This window comes from Panulirus ornatus, chromosome 24 (genome assembly GCF_036320965.1).
Source record: "Panulirus ornatus isolate Po-2019 chromosome 24, ASM3632096v1, whole genome shotgun sequence".
In the NCBI taxonomy this organism is placed as follows: Eukaryota; Metazoa; Arthropoda; class Malacostraca; order Decapoda; family Palinuridae; genus Panulirus; species Panulirus ornatus.
Window position 1 is genome coordinate 447,862 of NC_092247.1, and position 17,658 is coordinate 465,519.

At 41.2% G+C, this 17,658-nt stretch overlaps 1 protein-coding gene across 8 annotated transcripts in view; it reads right to left on the reverse strand.

Moving 5' to 3' along the window:
* Chd1 (chromodomain-helicase-DNA-binding protein 1) overlaps positions 1-17,658 on the reverse strand; it is a 347,004-nt gene that overhangs the window by 139,948 nt on the left and 189,398 nt on the right. For all 8 annotated transcript variants that reach the window (XM_071676943.1, XM_071676941.1, XM_071676940.1 and 5 more), the window contains exon 14: positions 7,516-7,883. In XM_071676943.1, coding sequence (XP_071533044.1) covers positions 7,516-7,883 — 368 coding nt within the window. The remainder of the gene's footprint in view (positions 1-7,515; positions 7,884-17,658) is intronic.

A 17,658-nucleotide genomic window follows, 5' to 3' on the forward strand; every position in this document is an offset into this window, starting at 1 on the left:
AACAATGTTTGCAAGGCATGGGCTATAGATAGAGTTGTGCGGAGGAGGGTGGATGTGTTGGAAATAAGATGTCTGAGGACAATATGTGGTGTATGGTGGCTTGAACCATGGAAGTGGAAGTGAATCATAGGGTGGGGGAGGGGGCAAAAATTCTGGGAGCCTTGAAGAATGTTTGGAAGTCGAGAACATTATCTCGGAAAGCAAAAATGGCTATGTTTGAAGGAATAGTGATTCCAACAACGTTGTATGGTTGCGAGGCGTGGGCTATGGATAGAGTTGTGCGCAGAAGGGTGGATGTGCTGGAAAGGAGATGTTTGAGGACAATATGTGGTGTGAGGTGGTTTGATCGAGTAAGTAATGTAAGGGTAAGAGAGATGTGTGGAAATAAGAAGAGCATGGTTGAGAGAGCAGAAGAGGGTGTTTTGAAATGGTTTGGGCAAATGGAGAGAATGAGTGAGGAAAGATTGGCCAAGAGGATATATGTGTCGGAGGTTGAGGGAACGAGAAGGGGGAGACCAAATTGGAGGTGGAAAGATGGAGTGAAAAAGATTTTGAGTGATTGGGGCCTGAACATGTAGGAGGGTGAAAGGCGGGCAAGGAATAGAGTGAATTGGATCGATGTGGTATACCGGGATCGACATGCTGTCAATGGATTGAATCAGGGCATGTGAAGTGTCTGGGGTAAACCATGGAAAGTTTTGTGGAGCCTGGATGTGGAAAGGGAGCTGTGGTTTCAGGTATTAGTGCATGACAGCTAGAGACTGAGTGTGAACGAATGTGGCCTTTGTTGTCTTTTCCTAGCGCTACCTGGCACACATGAGGGGGGAGGGGGATGTTATTCCATGTGTGGTGAGGTGGTGATGGGAATGAATAAAGGCAGACAGTGTGAATTGTGTGCTTGTGTATATATGTATATGTCTGTGTGTGTATATATATGTGTACATTGAGATATATGGGTATGTATATTTGCGTGTGGGGATGTGTATGTATATACATGTGTATGGGGGTGGGTCGGGCCATTTCTTTCGTCTGTTTCCTTGCGCTACCTCGCAAATGCGGGAGACAGCAACAAAGCAAAATAATAATAATAATAATTATATATATATATATATATATATATATATATATATATATATATATATATATATATATATATAAATATATTTTTTTTTTTTTTTTTTTTTTTTAATTTTCCAAAAAAAGGAACAGAGAAGGGGGCCAGGTGAGGATGTTCCCTCAGAGGCCCAGTCCTCTGTTCTTAACGCTACCTTGCTGATGCGGGAAATGGCGAATAGTTTGAAAAAAAAAAAAAATATATATATATATATATATATATATATATATATATATATATATATGTATACATTGAGGCAGGAAATGGCGAATAGTATAAAAAAAAAAGTATACGTTGAAAATGTATAGGTATGTATATATGCGTGTGTGGATGTGTATGTACATGCATGTGTATGTGGGTGGGTTGAGCCATTCTTTTGTCTGTTTCCTTGCGCTACCTTGCTAACGCAGGACTTGACAAAGTATAATAAAAAAAATGTATGGATTTGTATGTAGCATTTATGGATTTGGAGAGGGCATATGACAAGAGTTAATAGAGATGCTCTTGGAAGGTATTAAGAGTATATGGTGTGGGAGGCAAGTTGTTAGAAGCAGTGAAAAGTTTTTGTTGAGGATGTAAGGCATGTGTACGAGTAGGAATCAAGGAAAGTGATTGGTTCTCAGTGAATGTCGGTCTGCGGCAGGGGTGCTTGATAAGTCTCCATGGTTGTTTAATTTGTTTATGGATGGGGTTGTTAGGGAGGTGAATGCAGGAATTTTGGAGAGAGGGGCAGGTATGCAGTCTGTTGTTGATGAGAGGGCTTGGGAAGTGAGTCAGTTGTTGTTCGCTGATCATACAGCACTGGTGGCTGATTCGGGTGAGAAACTGCAGAAGTTGGTGATTGAGTTTGGTTAAGTATGTGAAACAAGAAAGCTGAGAGTAAATGGGAATAAGAGCAAAGCTATTAGGTTCAGTAGGGTTGAGGGACAAGTCAACTGGGAGGTAAGTTTGAATGGAGAAAAACTGAAGGAAGTGAAGTGTTTTAGATATCTGGGTGTGGATTTGGCAGCGGATGGAACCATGGAAGTGAAAGAGTCACAGGGTCAGGGAGGGGTGTAGGTTCTGGGAGCAATGAAGAATGTGTGAAGGCAAGAATGCAATCTTGGAGCAAAAATGGGTATGTTTGAAGGAATAGCGATTCCAACAATGTTATATGGTTGTGAGGCATGGGCTAAAGATAGGGTTGTGCAGAGGAGGGTGGATGTGCTGGAAATGAGATGTTTGAGGACAATATGTGGTGTGAAGTGGTTTGATCAAGTAAGTAATGAAATTGTAAGAGAGATGTGTGGGAATAAAAAAGTGTTGAGAGAACAGAAGAGGGTGTATTGAAATGGTTTGGTCACATGAGAGAATGAGTGAAGAAAGATTGACTAAGAGGATATATGTGTCAGAGGTGGAGGGAACGAGAAGTGGGAGACCAAATTGGAGGTTGAAGGATGGAGTGAAAAAGATTTTGAGCGATTGGGGCCTGAACATACAGGAGGGTGAAAGGCATGCAAGGAATAGAGTGAACTGGAATGATGTGGTACACCAGGGTCGACGTGCGGTCAATGGATTGACCATGAGCAAGTGAAGCATCTGGGGTAAACCATGGAACATTTTGTGGGGTCTGGATGTGGAAAGGGACCTGTGGTTTCGGGGCATTACACATGACAGCTCGAGAGTGAGTGTGAACAAATGGGAGCGTGAACAAATGGGCACACACAGGGGGAGGGGGGGGTGCCATTTCACATGTGGTGGAGTAGCGGCGGGAATAGATGAAGGCAGTAAGTATGACTATGTACACGTGTATATATGTATATGTCTGTTTATGTACATGTATGTAAAAATAAAAATGTATAGGTATGTATATGTGCGTGTGTGGGCGTTTATGTATATACATGTGTAAGTGGGTGGGTTGGGCAATTCTTTCATCTGTTTCCTTGCACTACCTCACTAATGCAGGAGACAGCGACAAAGTATAATAAAATAAAATACATAAATATGCAAGTATATGTGCATTTATGTATATATACGTGTACATGAGTGGATGTGCCTTTCTTCGTCTCTTTCCTGGCACTACCTCGCTCATGCAGGAAACAGCAATTATGTATAAGAGCAAATATTTCCCTTATCATACAAACAATAATACCAATAATTATCATTACATCAAAATGCATGCTGAAATGGTTTGGACAAAAGAAGAAAATGAGTGAGTGAGAAAAGGTTGACGGGAAAATATATGTGTCAAAAGTGGAGGGGACAAGGACAACCTGGAGATGGTAGGATGAAATGAAATGGATTTTGAGTGTTGACGCCAGAACATGCAGGACGTTGAAACAAGTGCACTGGACAAAGTAAACTGGAACACTGTGGTGTACAAGGGGCAGTGTGCTGTCAATGGACTACACCATGGCATAAAAAACAGCGAGGGAAACCACAGAAAGGTCTGTGAGAGATGGCTATGGGTAGGGGGCCATGGTTTTGGTGCACTGCACATGACAAATAAAGAATGGATGTGCATGAATGACCATTTTCTTTGTCTGCTCCTGGCTCTACCTTACTACTGGAGTTAATGGCAAACAAGTACGAAAAAAAGTGATAGAAACTGCAAATTGTTACTTTATTCTAAAAACATGTAAATTTTCGTTAGTTGGTGTTTAAGTTAGGACAGAGAGTAGAAGCATGCATAATATACACTTTTTATGATGATAAGGGTGACAGGCATATGACATTTTTCCCCAATATGGTAGAAGGCTCGTGATATCTGTATATAGGTGACTGAGTGAAACCTGGGAATCCAAATGAGGGTGGGAAACATCATACTGTCACCTAGCAAATTTAAAAGTGAACTCATACATCATCAATTAAAGATCACAGCAATTTAAGGGTTGAATAGTACATGAAGATGTTATTTTCAGCCAAAAAGCTATTCAGTAATCCTATCACAAACAATAGCACATGAGAGTAGTAAAATGAGATTTTTTACCTTTTTTTTTTTTTTCCATACCTTGTCGCTGTCTCCCGCGTTTGCGAGGTAGCGCAAGGAAACAGACGAAAGAAATGGCCCAACCCCCCCCCATACACATGTACATACACACGTCCACACACGCAAATATACATACCTACACAGCTTTCCATGGTTTACCCCGGACGCTTCACATGCCTTGATTCAATCCACTGACAGCACGTCAACCCCTGTATACCACATCGCTCCAATTCACTCTATTCCTTGCCCTCCTTTCACCCTCCTGCATGTTCAGGCCCCGATCACACAAAATCCTTTTCACTCCATCTTTCCACCTCCAATTTGGTCTCCCTCTTCTCCTCGTTCCCTCCACCTCCGACACATATATCCTCTTGGTCAATCTTTCCTCACTCATTCTCTCCATGTGCCCAAACCATTTCAAAACACCCTCTTCTGCTCTCTCAACCACGCTCTTTTTATTTCCACACATCTCTCTTACCCTTACGTTACTTACTCGATCAAACCACCTCACACCACACATTGTCCTCAAACATCTCATTTCCAGCACATCCATCCTCCTGCGAACAACTCTATCCATAGCCCACGCCTCGCAACCATACAACATTGTTGGAACCACTATTCCTTCAAACATACCCATTTTTGCTTTCCGGGATAATGTTCTCGACTTCCACACATTTTTCAAGGCTCCCAAAATTTTCGCCCCCTCCCCCACCCTATGATCCACTTCCGCTTCCATGGTTCCATCCGCTGACAGATCCACTCCCAGATATCTAAAACACTTCACTTCCTCCAGTTTTTCTCCATTCAAACTCACCTCCCAACTGACTTGACCCTCAACCCTACTGTACCTAATAACCTTGCTCTTATTCACATTTACTCTTAACTTTCTTCTTCCACACACTTTACCAAACTCCGTCACCAGCTTCTGCAGTTTCTCACATGAATCCGCCACCAGCGCTGTATCATCAGCGAACAACAACTGACTCACTTCCCAAGCTCTCTCATCCCCAACAGACTTCATACTTGCCCCTCTTTCCAAGACTCTTGCATTTACCTCCCTAACAACCCCATCCATAAACAAATTAAACAACCATGGAGACATCACACACCCCTGCCGCAAACCTACATTCACTGAGAACCAATCACTTTCCTCTCTTCCTACACGTACACATGCCTTACATCCTCGATAAAAACCTTTCACTGCTTCTAACAACTTGCCTCCCACACCATATATTCTTAATACCTTCCACAGAGCACCTCTATCAACTCTATCATATGCCTTCTCCAGATCCATAAATGCTACATACAAATCCATTTGCTTTTCTAAGTATTTCTCACATACATTCTTCAAAGCAAACACCTGATCCACACATCCTCTACCACTTCTGAAACCACACTGCTCTTCCCCAATCTGATGCTCTGTACATGCCTTCACCCTCTCAATCAATACCCTCCCATATAATTTACCAGGAATACTCAACAAACTTATACCTCTGTAATTTGAGCACTCACTCTGATCCCCTTTGCCTTTGTACAATGGCACTATGCACGCATTCCGCCAATCCTCAGGCACCTCACCATGAGTCATACACACATTAAATAACCTTACCAACCAGTCAACAACACAGTCACCCCCTTTTTTAATAAATTCCACTGCAATACCATCCAAACCTGCTGCCTTGCCGGCTTTCATCTTCCGCAAAGCTTTTACTACCTCTTCTCTGTTTACCAAATCATTTTCCCTAACCCTCTAACTTTGCACACCACCTCGACCCAAACACCCTATATCTGCCACTCTGTCATCAGACACATTCAACAAACCTTCAAAATACTCATTCCATCTCCTTCTCACATCACCACTACTTGTTATCACCTCCCCATTTACGCCCTTCACTGAAGTTCCCATTTGCTCCCTTGTCTTACGCACCCTATTTACCTCCCTCCAGAACATCTTTTTATTCTCCCTAAAATTTACTGATAGTCTCTCACCCCAACTCTCATTTGCCCTTTTTTTCACCTCTCGCACCTTTCTCTTGACCTCCTGTCTCTTTCTTTTATACTTCTCCCACTCAATTGCATTTTTTCCCTGCAAAAATCGTCCAAATGCCTCTCTCTTCTCTTTCACTAATACTCTTACTTCTTCATCCCACCACTCACTACCCTTTCTAAGCAGCCCACCTCCCACTCTTCTCATGCCACAAGCATCTTTTGCGCAATCCATCACTGATTCCCTAAATACATCCCATTCCTCCCCCACTCCCCTTACTTCCATTGTTCTCACCTTTTTCCATTCTGTACACAGTCTCTCCTGATACTTCCTCACACAGGTCTCCTTCCCAAGCTCACTTACTCTCACCACCTTCTTCACCCCAACATTCACTCTTCTTTTCTGAAAACCCATACTAATCTTCACCTTAGCCTCCACAAGATAATGATCAGACATCCCTCCAGTTGCACCTCTCAGCACATTGACATCCAAAAGTCTCTCTTTCGCACGCCTGTCAATTAACACGTAATCCAATAACGCTCTCTGGCCATCTCTCCTACTTACATAAGTATACTTATGTATATCTCGCTTTTTAAACCAGGTATTCCCAATCATCAGTCCTTTTTCAGCACATAAATCTACAAGCTCTTCACCATTTCCATTTACAACACTGAACACCCCATGCATACCAATTATTCCCTCAACTGCCACATTACTCACCTTTGCATTCAAATCACCCATCACTATAACCCGGTCTCGTGCATCAAAACCGCTAACACACTCATTTAGCTGCTCCCAAAACACTTGCCTCTCATGATCTTTCTTCTCATGCCCAGGTGCATATGCACCAATAATCACCCACCTCTCTCCATCAACTTTCAATTGTACCCATATTAATCGAGAATTTACTTTCTTACATTCTATCACATACTCCCACAACTCCTGTTTCAGGAGTATTGCTACTCCTTCCCTTGCTCTTGTCCTCTCACTAACCCCTGACTTCACTCCCCAGACATTTCCAAACCACTCTTCCCCTTTACCCTTGAGCTTCGTTTCACTCAGAGCCAAAACATCCAGGTTCCTTTCCTCAAACATACTACCTATCTCTCCTTTTTTCACATCTTGGTTACATCCACACACATTTAGGCACCCCACTCTAAGCCTTCGAGGAGGATGAGCACTCCCCACGTGACTCCTTCTTCTGTTTCCCATTTTAGAAAGTTAATACAAGGAGGGGAGGATTTCCGGCCCCCCGCTCCCGTCCCCTCTAGTCGCTTTCTACGACACGCGAGGAATACGTGGGAAGTATTCTTTCACCCCTATCCCCAGGGATAATATACATATATATATATACACACACACACACACACACATACACACACATACGCACATACACACACACACACACATACATATATATACATATGAAAAATGTAAGAAACAAACCTTTTTTTAACATATCATAATTTTTGGTAAGGATCCATTTATAATACTGTTTCTGTTGCTGCATCATATCTACACGCAAGATCTGCTCCACCTTGGATGGTAGGGATTTCTCTACCTCTTTCTTCACTCTGCGTAGTAAGAAAGGCTGAAGGAGACGATGGAGACGAGGGATACCCTTCTTCATGTTCTCTCCATCATGCTGAGACTCAAAATATTCCAAATCATCAAATTTTTCTGGCATGATAAAATGGAGGAGGGCCCATAGTTCCTTAAGGGAGTTCTGAAGAGGAGTACCTGTGATGAGCAATCGATGATTTGTGCGGAATTCCTTCAGAGCCTGATACAACTGGGACTCTTCATTCTTCAACCTGTAAGGATAATTGCTGGTGGTTATTACTCTATATTCCCTGTAAAATCAAGCAAGATACATGTCTTCCAATCAACTTCTCATAAAATTTGATTTTCCCAAACACTGCAACAAGTTCACTAAAGGTTCTAGGCACTGCAGAATATCTAAGATGGCAACTAAAAATTTATATTCATGGGTTTTTATCATGGATGCAATGCAAACAAAAAGAAAAGCAAATCAAAAAGTCTATTATGAGTAAAAAAAACTTTGAATTTAAGGAGTCATGAACTTTAAAAAAACTGTTTGGTAGACAATGATTGTTGACTAAGAAACAGTACTACATGATAATATCCAATTCCAGTATATCACACTGATAAGGCTTTTCTTAACAAACAATCTCAAGTACAGCTCCCCCCTCCTTATCATGAATCATATTTTCAGCAGCATAAATTCAGCGACGGGAATGGATGAAGGCAACAAGTATGAATATGTACCTGTGTATATATGTATATGTCTCTGTGTGTATATATATGTATACGTTGAGATGTATAGGTATGTATATGTGCATGCGTGGACGTGTATGTAATATACATGTGTACGTGGGTGGGTTGGGCCATTCTTCCGCCTGTTCCCTTGCGCTACATCACTAACGTGGGAGACAGCGACAAAGTATAATAATAAAAATAAAAAAAAAATATTCAGCAGCTAAATTCCTTCTGGTATACCATCTGATGGCAGCCTCTAACTTTCTGTCAGTCAGACTTTCCTGTTACTTCCAGTATCATCTTATAAATAAAAATTACTTTAGAGAGGAATTAAGGTAGGAAAATCAAAATACAAAGGAATTAATTGCGACAGACAACTCAGCCTTTTCAAGGATGTTTATGATATTGTTAGATATTAGAAACTAACACATTAGCATTGTAAAAGCTTTAAGGCACATAGGTCAGTCATAACAATCCCAATGAAGTAAAAGTACTTTGCCTCATTCAAGGTAAAATGTTAACCCATGAATATGCATCCATTACAACCTGTGAAATCAGATGAATCAAGTCTTAAGTAGTTTATCAAATAAAGTTTATCAAAACATTTCATTATTTTGAAATCTTTGTATCAGACCACCTAAGATCTTAACCTTCTCTTTTCTAAGCTTAGCTGAGTCAAGCTATTTAGTCAACTCCCAGAGCATTTGTTTTACAGTCAAGGATTCATCCTGATGGCTCAGCACTGCACTCACTCCATTCAGTGTATTTTTCTTTTTTTTAAGTAGGGTGACTTAAACTGAATACAATATTCAAGATGGGGAAAAACCAATAAAAATAAAAAAAGGGAAAAGGATGATTTCTCTTGAATTAAAAAGGCCTACTTATGAATAAAAGAATTTTGTTTGCTCTTTTTCCTGTTTATTAGTTTTGGGCCATCATAGATTATCATGCCCATATTGTTTCCTCATTTACCTTTTGCAGATAAAGAACACCAACATTTGTAAGAGAATACAATATGTCTCCCACTACACACTCACTCACCATTATAATCATGTCACTCATCATATTTAACATCACACGATCAACAGTCTAAACAAAATATCTTAAATGCATAAACATCTAAGATGTCTTACCCTTAAACCTGATCCCTAAAAGTCACATCAAACAACAGTTCATACTTTGAGAAAAATTAACAATTAAAACAAATCATCTTCCCCAAATCTATGAATGTAGGAGAGTACCCATAAGGTCAAAGGAAAAGTAAAGATGGTGAGTGAGAGCAAACATCACTTTTACTAATTCTAATTTTTTTCTTAACTGAATGCCATTTCCCATGTTAGCAAGGTTTGAAAGGAAACAGAGTGAAAGTATAGATTTTGTAAAACCTTATAGAGTGAAAGAAGAAAGTGTACTAAACTGTGTTGTGGATATGCGGGAAAAACTGTAAGAAGTGATAGAATCTAAGCATCTGGGAGCTGTCATGGGTAAGCGCAGTGATATGGAAGGAGAGATAAGGGAGAGCAGTACAGGGTAGAAGAGTCACTGGATCTCTTAATAAAATAATGAAGGGTACAAGTGTAAATATGGAAGTGAAGAGAGGATTAAGGGACAGCCAACCCTGACCTATGCAGCTGAAACATGGCTGTGGAATGATGCACGCATGTCAAGAATTCAGGCTGTGGAAATGAGCCATTTGAGAAGAGCATGTGGTGTGACTCGATGGAATGAAAAAAGGAATGAAAGGGTGTATGAGAGATGTGGTATGGCAAGGGGTGCAAAAGGAGTGAATTGTGGAGTGGAAGAATGGGTGAAACGTAATACTTTGAGGTGGTCTAGGCAAGTGGAAAGAATGCAAGGACTGGGAGTTTACAAGGAGAGTTTACAATAGTAAAATTAAAGGGGTTGGTGTGAGTGGAAGACCACCTATGACATGGGCAAATAGGGTGGAGGAATACTGGAGGGAGAGGAACAGAGGAAGAATACATGGATTGGTGCATGCTAGGGTGGCATGTAAGGACAGGGATAGGTGGAGACTCTTCTGCCATGGTCATCCCTTGATGGGAGTTCCTGGAGGGAAGGGATGTCAGAGATAGATAGAACTGCCATTCCCTTTCCTACCCTAAAATAACAAAAAATCAGAGTTTTTCAGGTTTGACCAATCATGTTCTTTTAGTATTTGAAAAATGTTTATATTACAATGAGGAAAAACCTTGTAGGAGTAAATCTAGGCCACTAATATCCTTCTGAGAGTGTGTAAATTTTTTGAGAGCTTCACTTGAGCAGACTGCTACACACAGTGCTAGAAAAACATGACACGTGGGTTTCACCCTATACATATTTTATCATTTGTTTGTTTTCTATGAATGTACTTTGAGTTACTGACTTGCCATAAGGATTGGACTCCTACATGAATCTGCTTGCGGATGATGCAATGGTCACAAGGAAAGTGAAAAGTTAGGAGGATTGCTTTGATTACAAGGAAACCTTGACAGACTCCAAGGTTGGTCCAACAAGTTCGATGAATTTCAACTGAAGTAAAAACAAAGATATGAGGATGGGTCACAGCAAAAGAAAGCCTTGATGTGTTTAACATCTTGCAGGAAATAAACTACACGAATCTCAACATGAAAAAACTTTGGAGTTGACATGTCCCTAGTCTGTCACCAGAGTTCCACCTACGAATGGTTAAGGAGACCAACTGTCTGCTAGCAAATTTTCAAACCGCATTCACGTTCATAGATAAGGAAACACATTAAGAACTTACTAATATGAACCCAAGCAATTCATATCTTTGGCTGTCATACCTTTCTGGCTTGTTGAAATAGCAGGGGAAGAGTTCACAAGTTTTCCAAGAAGTACAAAACAGACTGACAAGTGCAATATATGCAAGATGCCTAAAAAAGTATAGAATAATGAAGGTATGATATTCACACGAAATTAAAGATATGCATCCAGATAGAAAAAAAATCCTTTACATCTGTTTTACTGAGGTATAGTGCTGAAGTTTACACCCAGCACACAATTCTTGACAGTGGTGCAGAAATCATCTCATATGACGTATATCCCAGTTGATCAATTAAAAGAGATGATGTATGTTAATCTAAGGGTTAAGTAAAGTCATATTTTCTCATTTTCAAAGCCTCCACAAGCTTTTGGGCCCTGGGAATTTCAGGAAAATCAGATTTTCTCAATTTCTGGACATCCAAACTATTAGGCTTTTGCCCCATGCTACTGTGTATTAATGTTTCCATTCTGTTCAATAACATACAAACAAACTAACATCTTTAAAGGCTCCTGGTGGCCCATAGTACACATGCATACAACCAAGGATGTAAAACATACCTAAAAACAAACTATTAAAAAATGAAGAAAAAATAATGATAATAATAATAATAATTTGGTAAAGTGTGTGAAAGAGGAAAGCTGAGAGTAAATGTGAGTAAGAGCAAGGTAATTAGGTTCAGTAGGGTTGAGGGACAAGTCAATTGGAAGGCAAGTTTGAATGGAGAAAAATTAGAGGAAGTGGAGTGTTTTAGATATCTGGGAGTGGATTTAGCAGCGGATGAAACCACGGAAGCGGAAGTGAGTCACAAGGTGGGGGAGGGGGCAAAGGGTCTGGGAGTGTTGAAGAATGTGTGGAAGGCGAGAATGTTATCTCAGAGAGAAAAAATGGGTATGTTTGAGGGAATGGTGGTTCCAACAATGTTATATGGCTGAAAGGCGTGGGCTATAGATAGGGTTGTGCGGAGGAGGGTGGATGTATTGGAAATGAGATGTTTGAGGACAATATGTGGTGTGAGGTAGTTTGATCGAGTAAGTAATGAAAGGGTAAGAGAGATGTGTGGTAATAAAAACAGTGTAGTTGAGAGAGCAGAAGAGGTTGTATTGAAATGGTTTGGTCACATGGAGAGAATGAGTGAGGAAAGATTGACAAAGAGGATATATGTGTCAGAGATGGAGGGAAAGAGGAGAAGTGGGAGACCAAATTGGAGGTGGAAAGATGGAGTGAAAAAGATTTTGAGTGATTGGGGCCTGAACATACTGGAGGGTGAAAGGCGTGGAAGGAACAGAGTGAAGTGGAACGATGTGGTATACTGGGGTCGACATGCTGTCAATGGATTGAGCCAGGGCATGTGAAGCATGTGGGGTAAACCATGGAAAGTTTTAAGAGGCCTGGATGTGGAAAGGGAGCTGTGGTTTCAGTGCATTACACATTACAGCTAGAGACTGTGAACGAAAGTGACCTTTGTTGTCTTTTTCTTGTGCTACCTTGCATATGTGTGTGTGTGTGTGTGTGTTTTGCTATTTCATGTGTGGCAGGGTGGTGACGGGAATGGATGAAGGCAGCAAGTATGAGTATGTACATGTGTATATATGTATATGTCTGTGTATGTACATGTATGTATACGTTTAAATGTATAGGTATGTATATGTGCTTGTGTGAGCGTGTATGTACGTACATGTGGATGTGGGTGGGTTGGGCCATTCTTTCGTCTGTTTACTTGCACTACCTCGCTAATGTGGGAGACGGCGACAAAGTATGATAAGTAAATAAATAAATGATATAATAATAATTTATTTATTTGCGTTGTCGCTGTCTCCTGCATTTGCGAGGTAGCGCAAGGAAACAGACGAAAGAAATGGCCCAACTCACCCCCCATACACATGTATATACATACACGTCCACACACGCAAATATACATACCCATAAATCTCAATGTACACATATATATACACACACAGACACACACAAACACACACACACATGCACACAATTTACACTGTCTGCCTTTATTCATTCCTATCGCCACCTCGCCACACATGGAATAACATCCCCCTCTCCCCTCATGTGTGCGAGGTAGCACTAGGAAAAGACAACAAAGGCCCCATTCATTCACACTCAGTCTCTAGCTGTCATGCAATAACGCCCGAAACCGCAGCTCCCTTTCTACATCCAGGCCCCACAGAACTTTCCATGGTTTACCCCAGACACTTCACATGCCCTGATTCAATCCATTGACAGCACGTCGACCCCGGTATACCACATCGATCCAATTCACTCTACTCCTTGCCCGCCTTTCACCCTCCTGCATGTTCAGGCGCCAATCACTCAAAATCTTTTTCACTCCATCTTTCTACCTCCAATTTGGTCTCCCACTTCTCCTCGTTCCCTCCACCTCTGACACATATATCTTCTTGGTCAATCTTTCCTCACTCATTCTCTCCATGTGCCCAAACCATTTCAAAACACCCTCTTCTGCTCTCTCAACCACACTCTTTTTATTTCCACACATCTCTCTTACCCTTACATTACTTACTCGATCAAACCACCTCACACCACATACTGTCCTCAAACATCTCACTTCCAGCACATCCACCCTTCTGCGCACAACTCTATCCATAGCCCACGCCTCGCAACAATACAACATTGTTGGAAACACTATTCCTTCAAACATCCCCATTTTTGCTTTCCGAGATAATGTTCTCGACTTCCACACATTCTTCAAGGCTCCCAGGATTTTCGCCCCCTCCCCCACCCTATGATTCACTTCCGCTTCCATGGTTCCATCCGCTGCCAGATCCACTCCCAGATATCTAAAACACTTTACTTCCTCCAGTTTTTCTCCATTCAAACTTACCTCCCAATTAACTTGACCCTCAACCCTACTGTACCTAATAACCTTGCTCTTATTCACATTTACTCTTAACTTTCTTCTTTCACACACTTTACCAAACTCAGTCACCAGCTTCTGCAGTTTCTCACATGAATCAGCCACCAGCACTGTATCATCAGCGAACAACAACTGACTCACTTCCCAAGCTCTTCCCAAGCACTTCCCAAGATAATAATAATAAAAATAAATAAATAAAGTCACAATACAGCTGGTCCCATGTGGTGGTGGAGTGGGCAGTGGGGAGAATCTGCACAATGTCTTCAGATATCCTGCATGTTGTTTCATGGCCAAGTCACTACTATATGCTTTCAGCCACTTTATGTTACTCTTCCCTCTCTTTATATATAATTTATCAATCTGCTGCAAACCTACATTCACTGAGAACCAATCACTTTCCTCTCTTCCTACACATACACATGCCTTACATCCTCGATAAAAACTTTTCACTGCTTCTAACAACTTGCCTCCCACACCATATATTCTTAATACCTTCCACGGAGCATCTCTATCAACTCTATCATATGCCTTCTCCAGATCCATAAATGCTACATACAAATCCATTTGCTTTTCTAAGTATTTCTCACATACATTCTTCAAAGCAAACACCTGATCCACACATCCTCTACCACTTCTGAAACCACACTGCTCTTCCCCAATCTGATGCTCTGTACATGCCTTCACCCTCTCAATCAATACCCTCCCATATAATTTACCAGGAATACTCAACAAACTTATACCTCTGTAATTTGAGCACTCACTCTTATCCCCTTTGCCTTTGTACAAAGGCACTATGCACGCATTCCGCCAATCTTCAGGCACCTCACCATGAGTCATACATACATTAAATAACCTTACCAACCAGTCAATAATACAGTCACCCCCTTTTTTAATAAATTCCACTGCAATACCATCCAAACCTGCTGCCTTGCCGGCTTTCATCTTCCACAAAGCTTTTACTACCTCTTCTACATATATATATATATATATATATATATATATATATATATATATATATATATATATATATATATATATTCCCTGGGGATAGGGGAGAAAGAATACTTCCCATGTATTCCCTGCGTGTCGTAGAAGGCGACTAAAAGGGGAGGGAGCGGGGGGCTGGAAATCCTCCCCTCTCATTTTTTTTTAATTTTCCAAAAGAAGGAACAGAGAATTGGGCCAGGTGAGGGTATTCCCTCAAAGGCCCAGGCCTCTGTTCTTAACGCTACCTCGCTAATGCGGGAAATGGCGAATAGTTTGAAAGAAAAGAATCAATCTACCACAACTCTAAAAGTCTTTTTCTGTCTTCAGCTGCACATAAATTATAAAATGAGTGATAGAGCCATGATGAAGAAGTACTGTCACTATAGCTAATAATTCATAATGGGTTGTCTTCTTCAGCATCGGGATATGTATCATGGTCATTGTTAACTTGTGGTTATAACAGGAACCTCACTGGTGCACTTCAAAAGGTGCCAAATTTTAATATATGAAAGCAAAGATCTGAAGGGAACAAGCAAACCTATGAAAACTGTGTCCCACACAGGATTGGTGAGGAACAAGTCTATCATATAATGGTGGTCTGAGGCATGGAAGCTGAATCAGTTGCTGTTTGCAAATGACATGGCACTGGTGGAAGACTCCAAAGAGAAATTCCAAGAGCTGGTAATGGAGTTTGAGAGTGAGTGTGAAAGGAAAAGTTAAAGAGTATATTTTTTTTTTTTTTTTTTTTTTTTTTTTTTTATACTTTGTCGCTGTCTCCCGCGTTTGCGAGGTAGCGCAAGGAAACAGACGAAAGAAATGGCCCAACCCACCCCCATACACATGTACATACACACGTCCACACACGCAAATATACATACCTACACAGCTTTCCATGGTTTACCCCAGACGCTTCACATGCCTTGATTCAATCCACTGACAGCACGTCAACCCCTGTATACCACATCGCTCCAATTCACTCTATTCCTTGCCCTCCTTTCAACCTCCTGCATGTTCAGGCCCCGATCACACAAAATCCTTTTCACTCCATCTTTCCACCTCCAATTTGGTCTCCCTCTTCTCCTCGTTCCCTCCACCTCCGACACATATATCCTCTTGGTCAATCTTTCCTCACTCATTCTCTCCATGTGCCCAAACCACTTCAAAACACCCTCTTCTGCTCTCTCAACCACGCTCTTTTTATTTCCACACATCTCTCTTACCCTTACGTTACTTACTCGATCAAACCACCTCACACCACACATTGTCCTCAAACATCTCATTTCCAGCACATCCATCCTCCTACGCACAACTCTATCCATAGCCCACGCCTCGCAACCATACAACATTGTTGGAACTACTATTCCTTCAAACATACCCATTTTTGCTTTCCGGGATAATGTTCTCGACTTCCACACATTTTTCAAGGCTCCCAAAATTTTCGCCCCCTCCCCCACCCTATGATCCACTTCCGCTTCCATGGTTCCATCCGCTGACAGATCCACTCCCAGATATCTAAAACACTTCACTTCCTCCAGCCTCTCACCATTCAAACTCACCTCCCAATTGACTTGACCCTCAACCCTACTGTACCTAATAACCTTGCTCTTATTGACATTTACTCTTAACTTTCTTCTTCCACACACTTTACCAATAAAGAGATGTGGTGCTGCTGGATAGTAAGATAATTTGGTTTAAATGTAAGCCTAAATTGGAACAACATGGAGGAAGTGAAGTGCTGTAAGTACACAGGAGTGGATGAGAATGCAGATGGAAACATGGTGCCTGAAGTTAGTTACAAGGTGGAAGAGGGAGAAAAAGTTGTGTAGAAAGAGAGGTTAGTGTTTGCCAGTGCAACGGAACAGTAGTCCTGACAGTGTTGTATGGATGCATGAGCCTTGGGCTTTAAATATACAAGAAAGGAGGGTGGTTGTGTTAGAAATAAAATGCCTGCGGATGATAAGTGTTGCAAAGCAGGATGATTATGTAAGGAATGAAAGTGTATGGCAAGGGGGGGTAGCGTAATACGTGCAGTCTACTGGAAAAGCTGCCAGGGTGTGATGAAATGATTCAGAGACATGGACATGATGAGCAAAGAAAGACTAAGACAATCTGTGTCAGGAGTAGAAAGAACAAGGAGGAGGGGGAGGATGAAGTGCAAGAGGTATCTGGGTATCTGGGCCAGAATATTCAGGGAGGTGAGGAGCAAGCACGGGAAAAAATGTACTATATCAATATGCTTCACTGGTTTGTAACTTTGTTATATCCACTTCTGAAGGGTAGATGATCATGCAAGTAAGGTGCAGTTCAAGCCAGAGGGGATGAATTGTTTGCAAAGAATACTATGGGATTTGTCTTCTTGTCCAAAGCTGGTACTTTCACATGTTCTGAAGGTATTCAACTCATTTATGGCATTTGTATTAATGTTTATGCTATAGAAAGTGAACATTGTGTGTTATATGTGATACCTAACACAGCTGGAATTCGTTTCATGGAAAATATTAACCATTCATGGTTAGGGAAGCATGGAGATTGGATTAATGTCTGTCATGGTGTTTAGTAGGGAACAGTGATTTTCTGTGGGGACTCAAACGTTCAGTTTCAAGTGATCCAATGCTCTAAGTGTATGATGTATTGCTGGTATTGTTTTTGC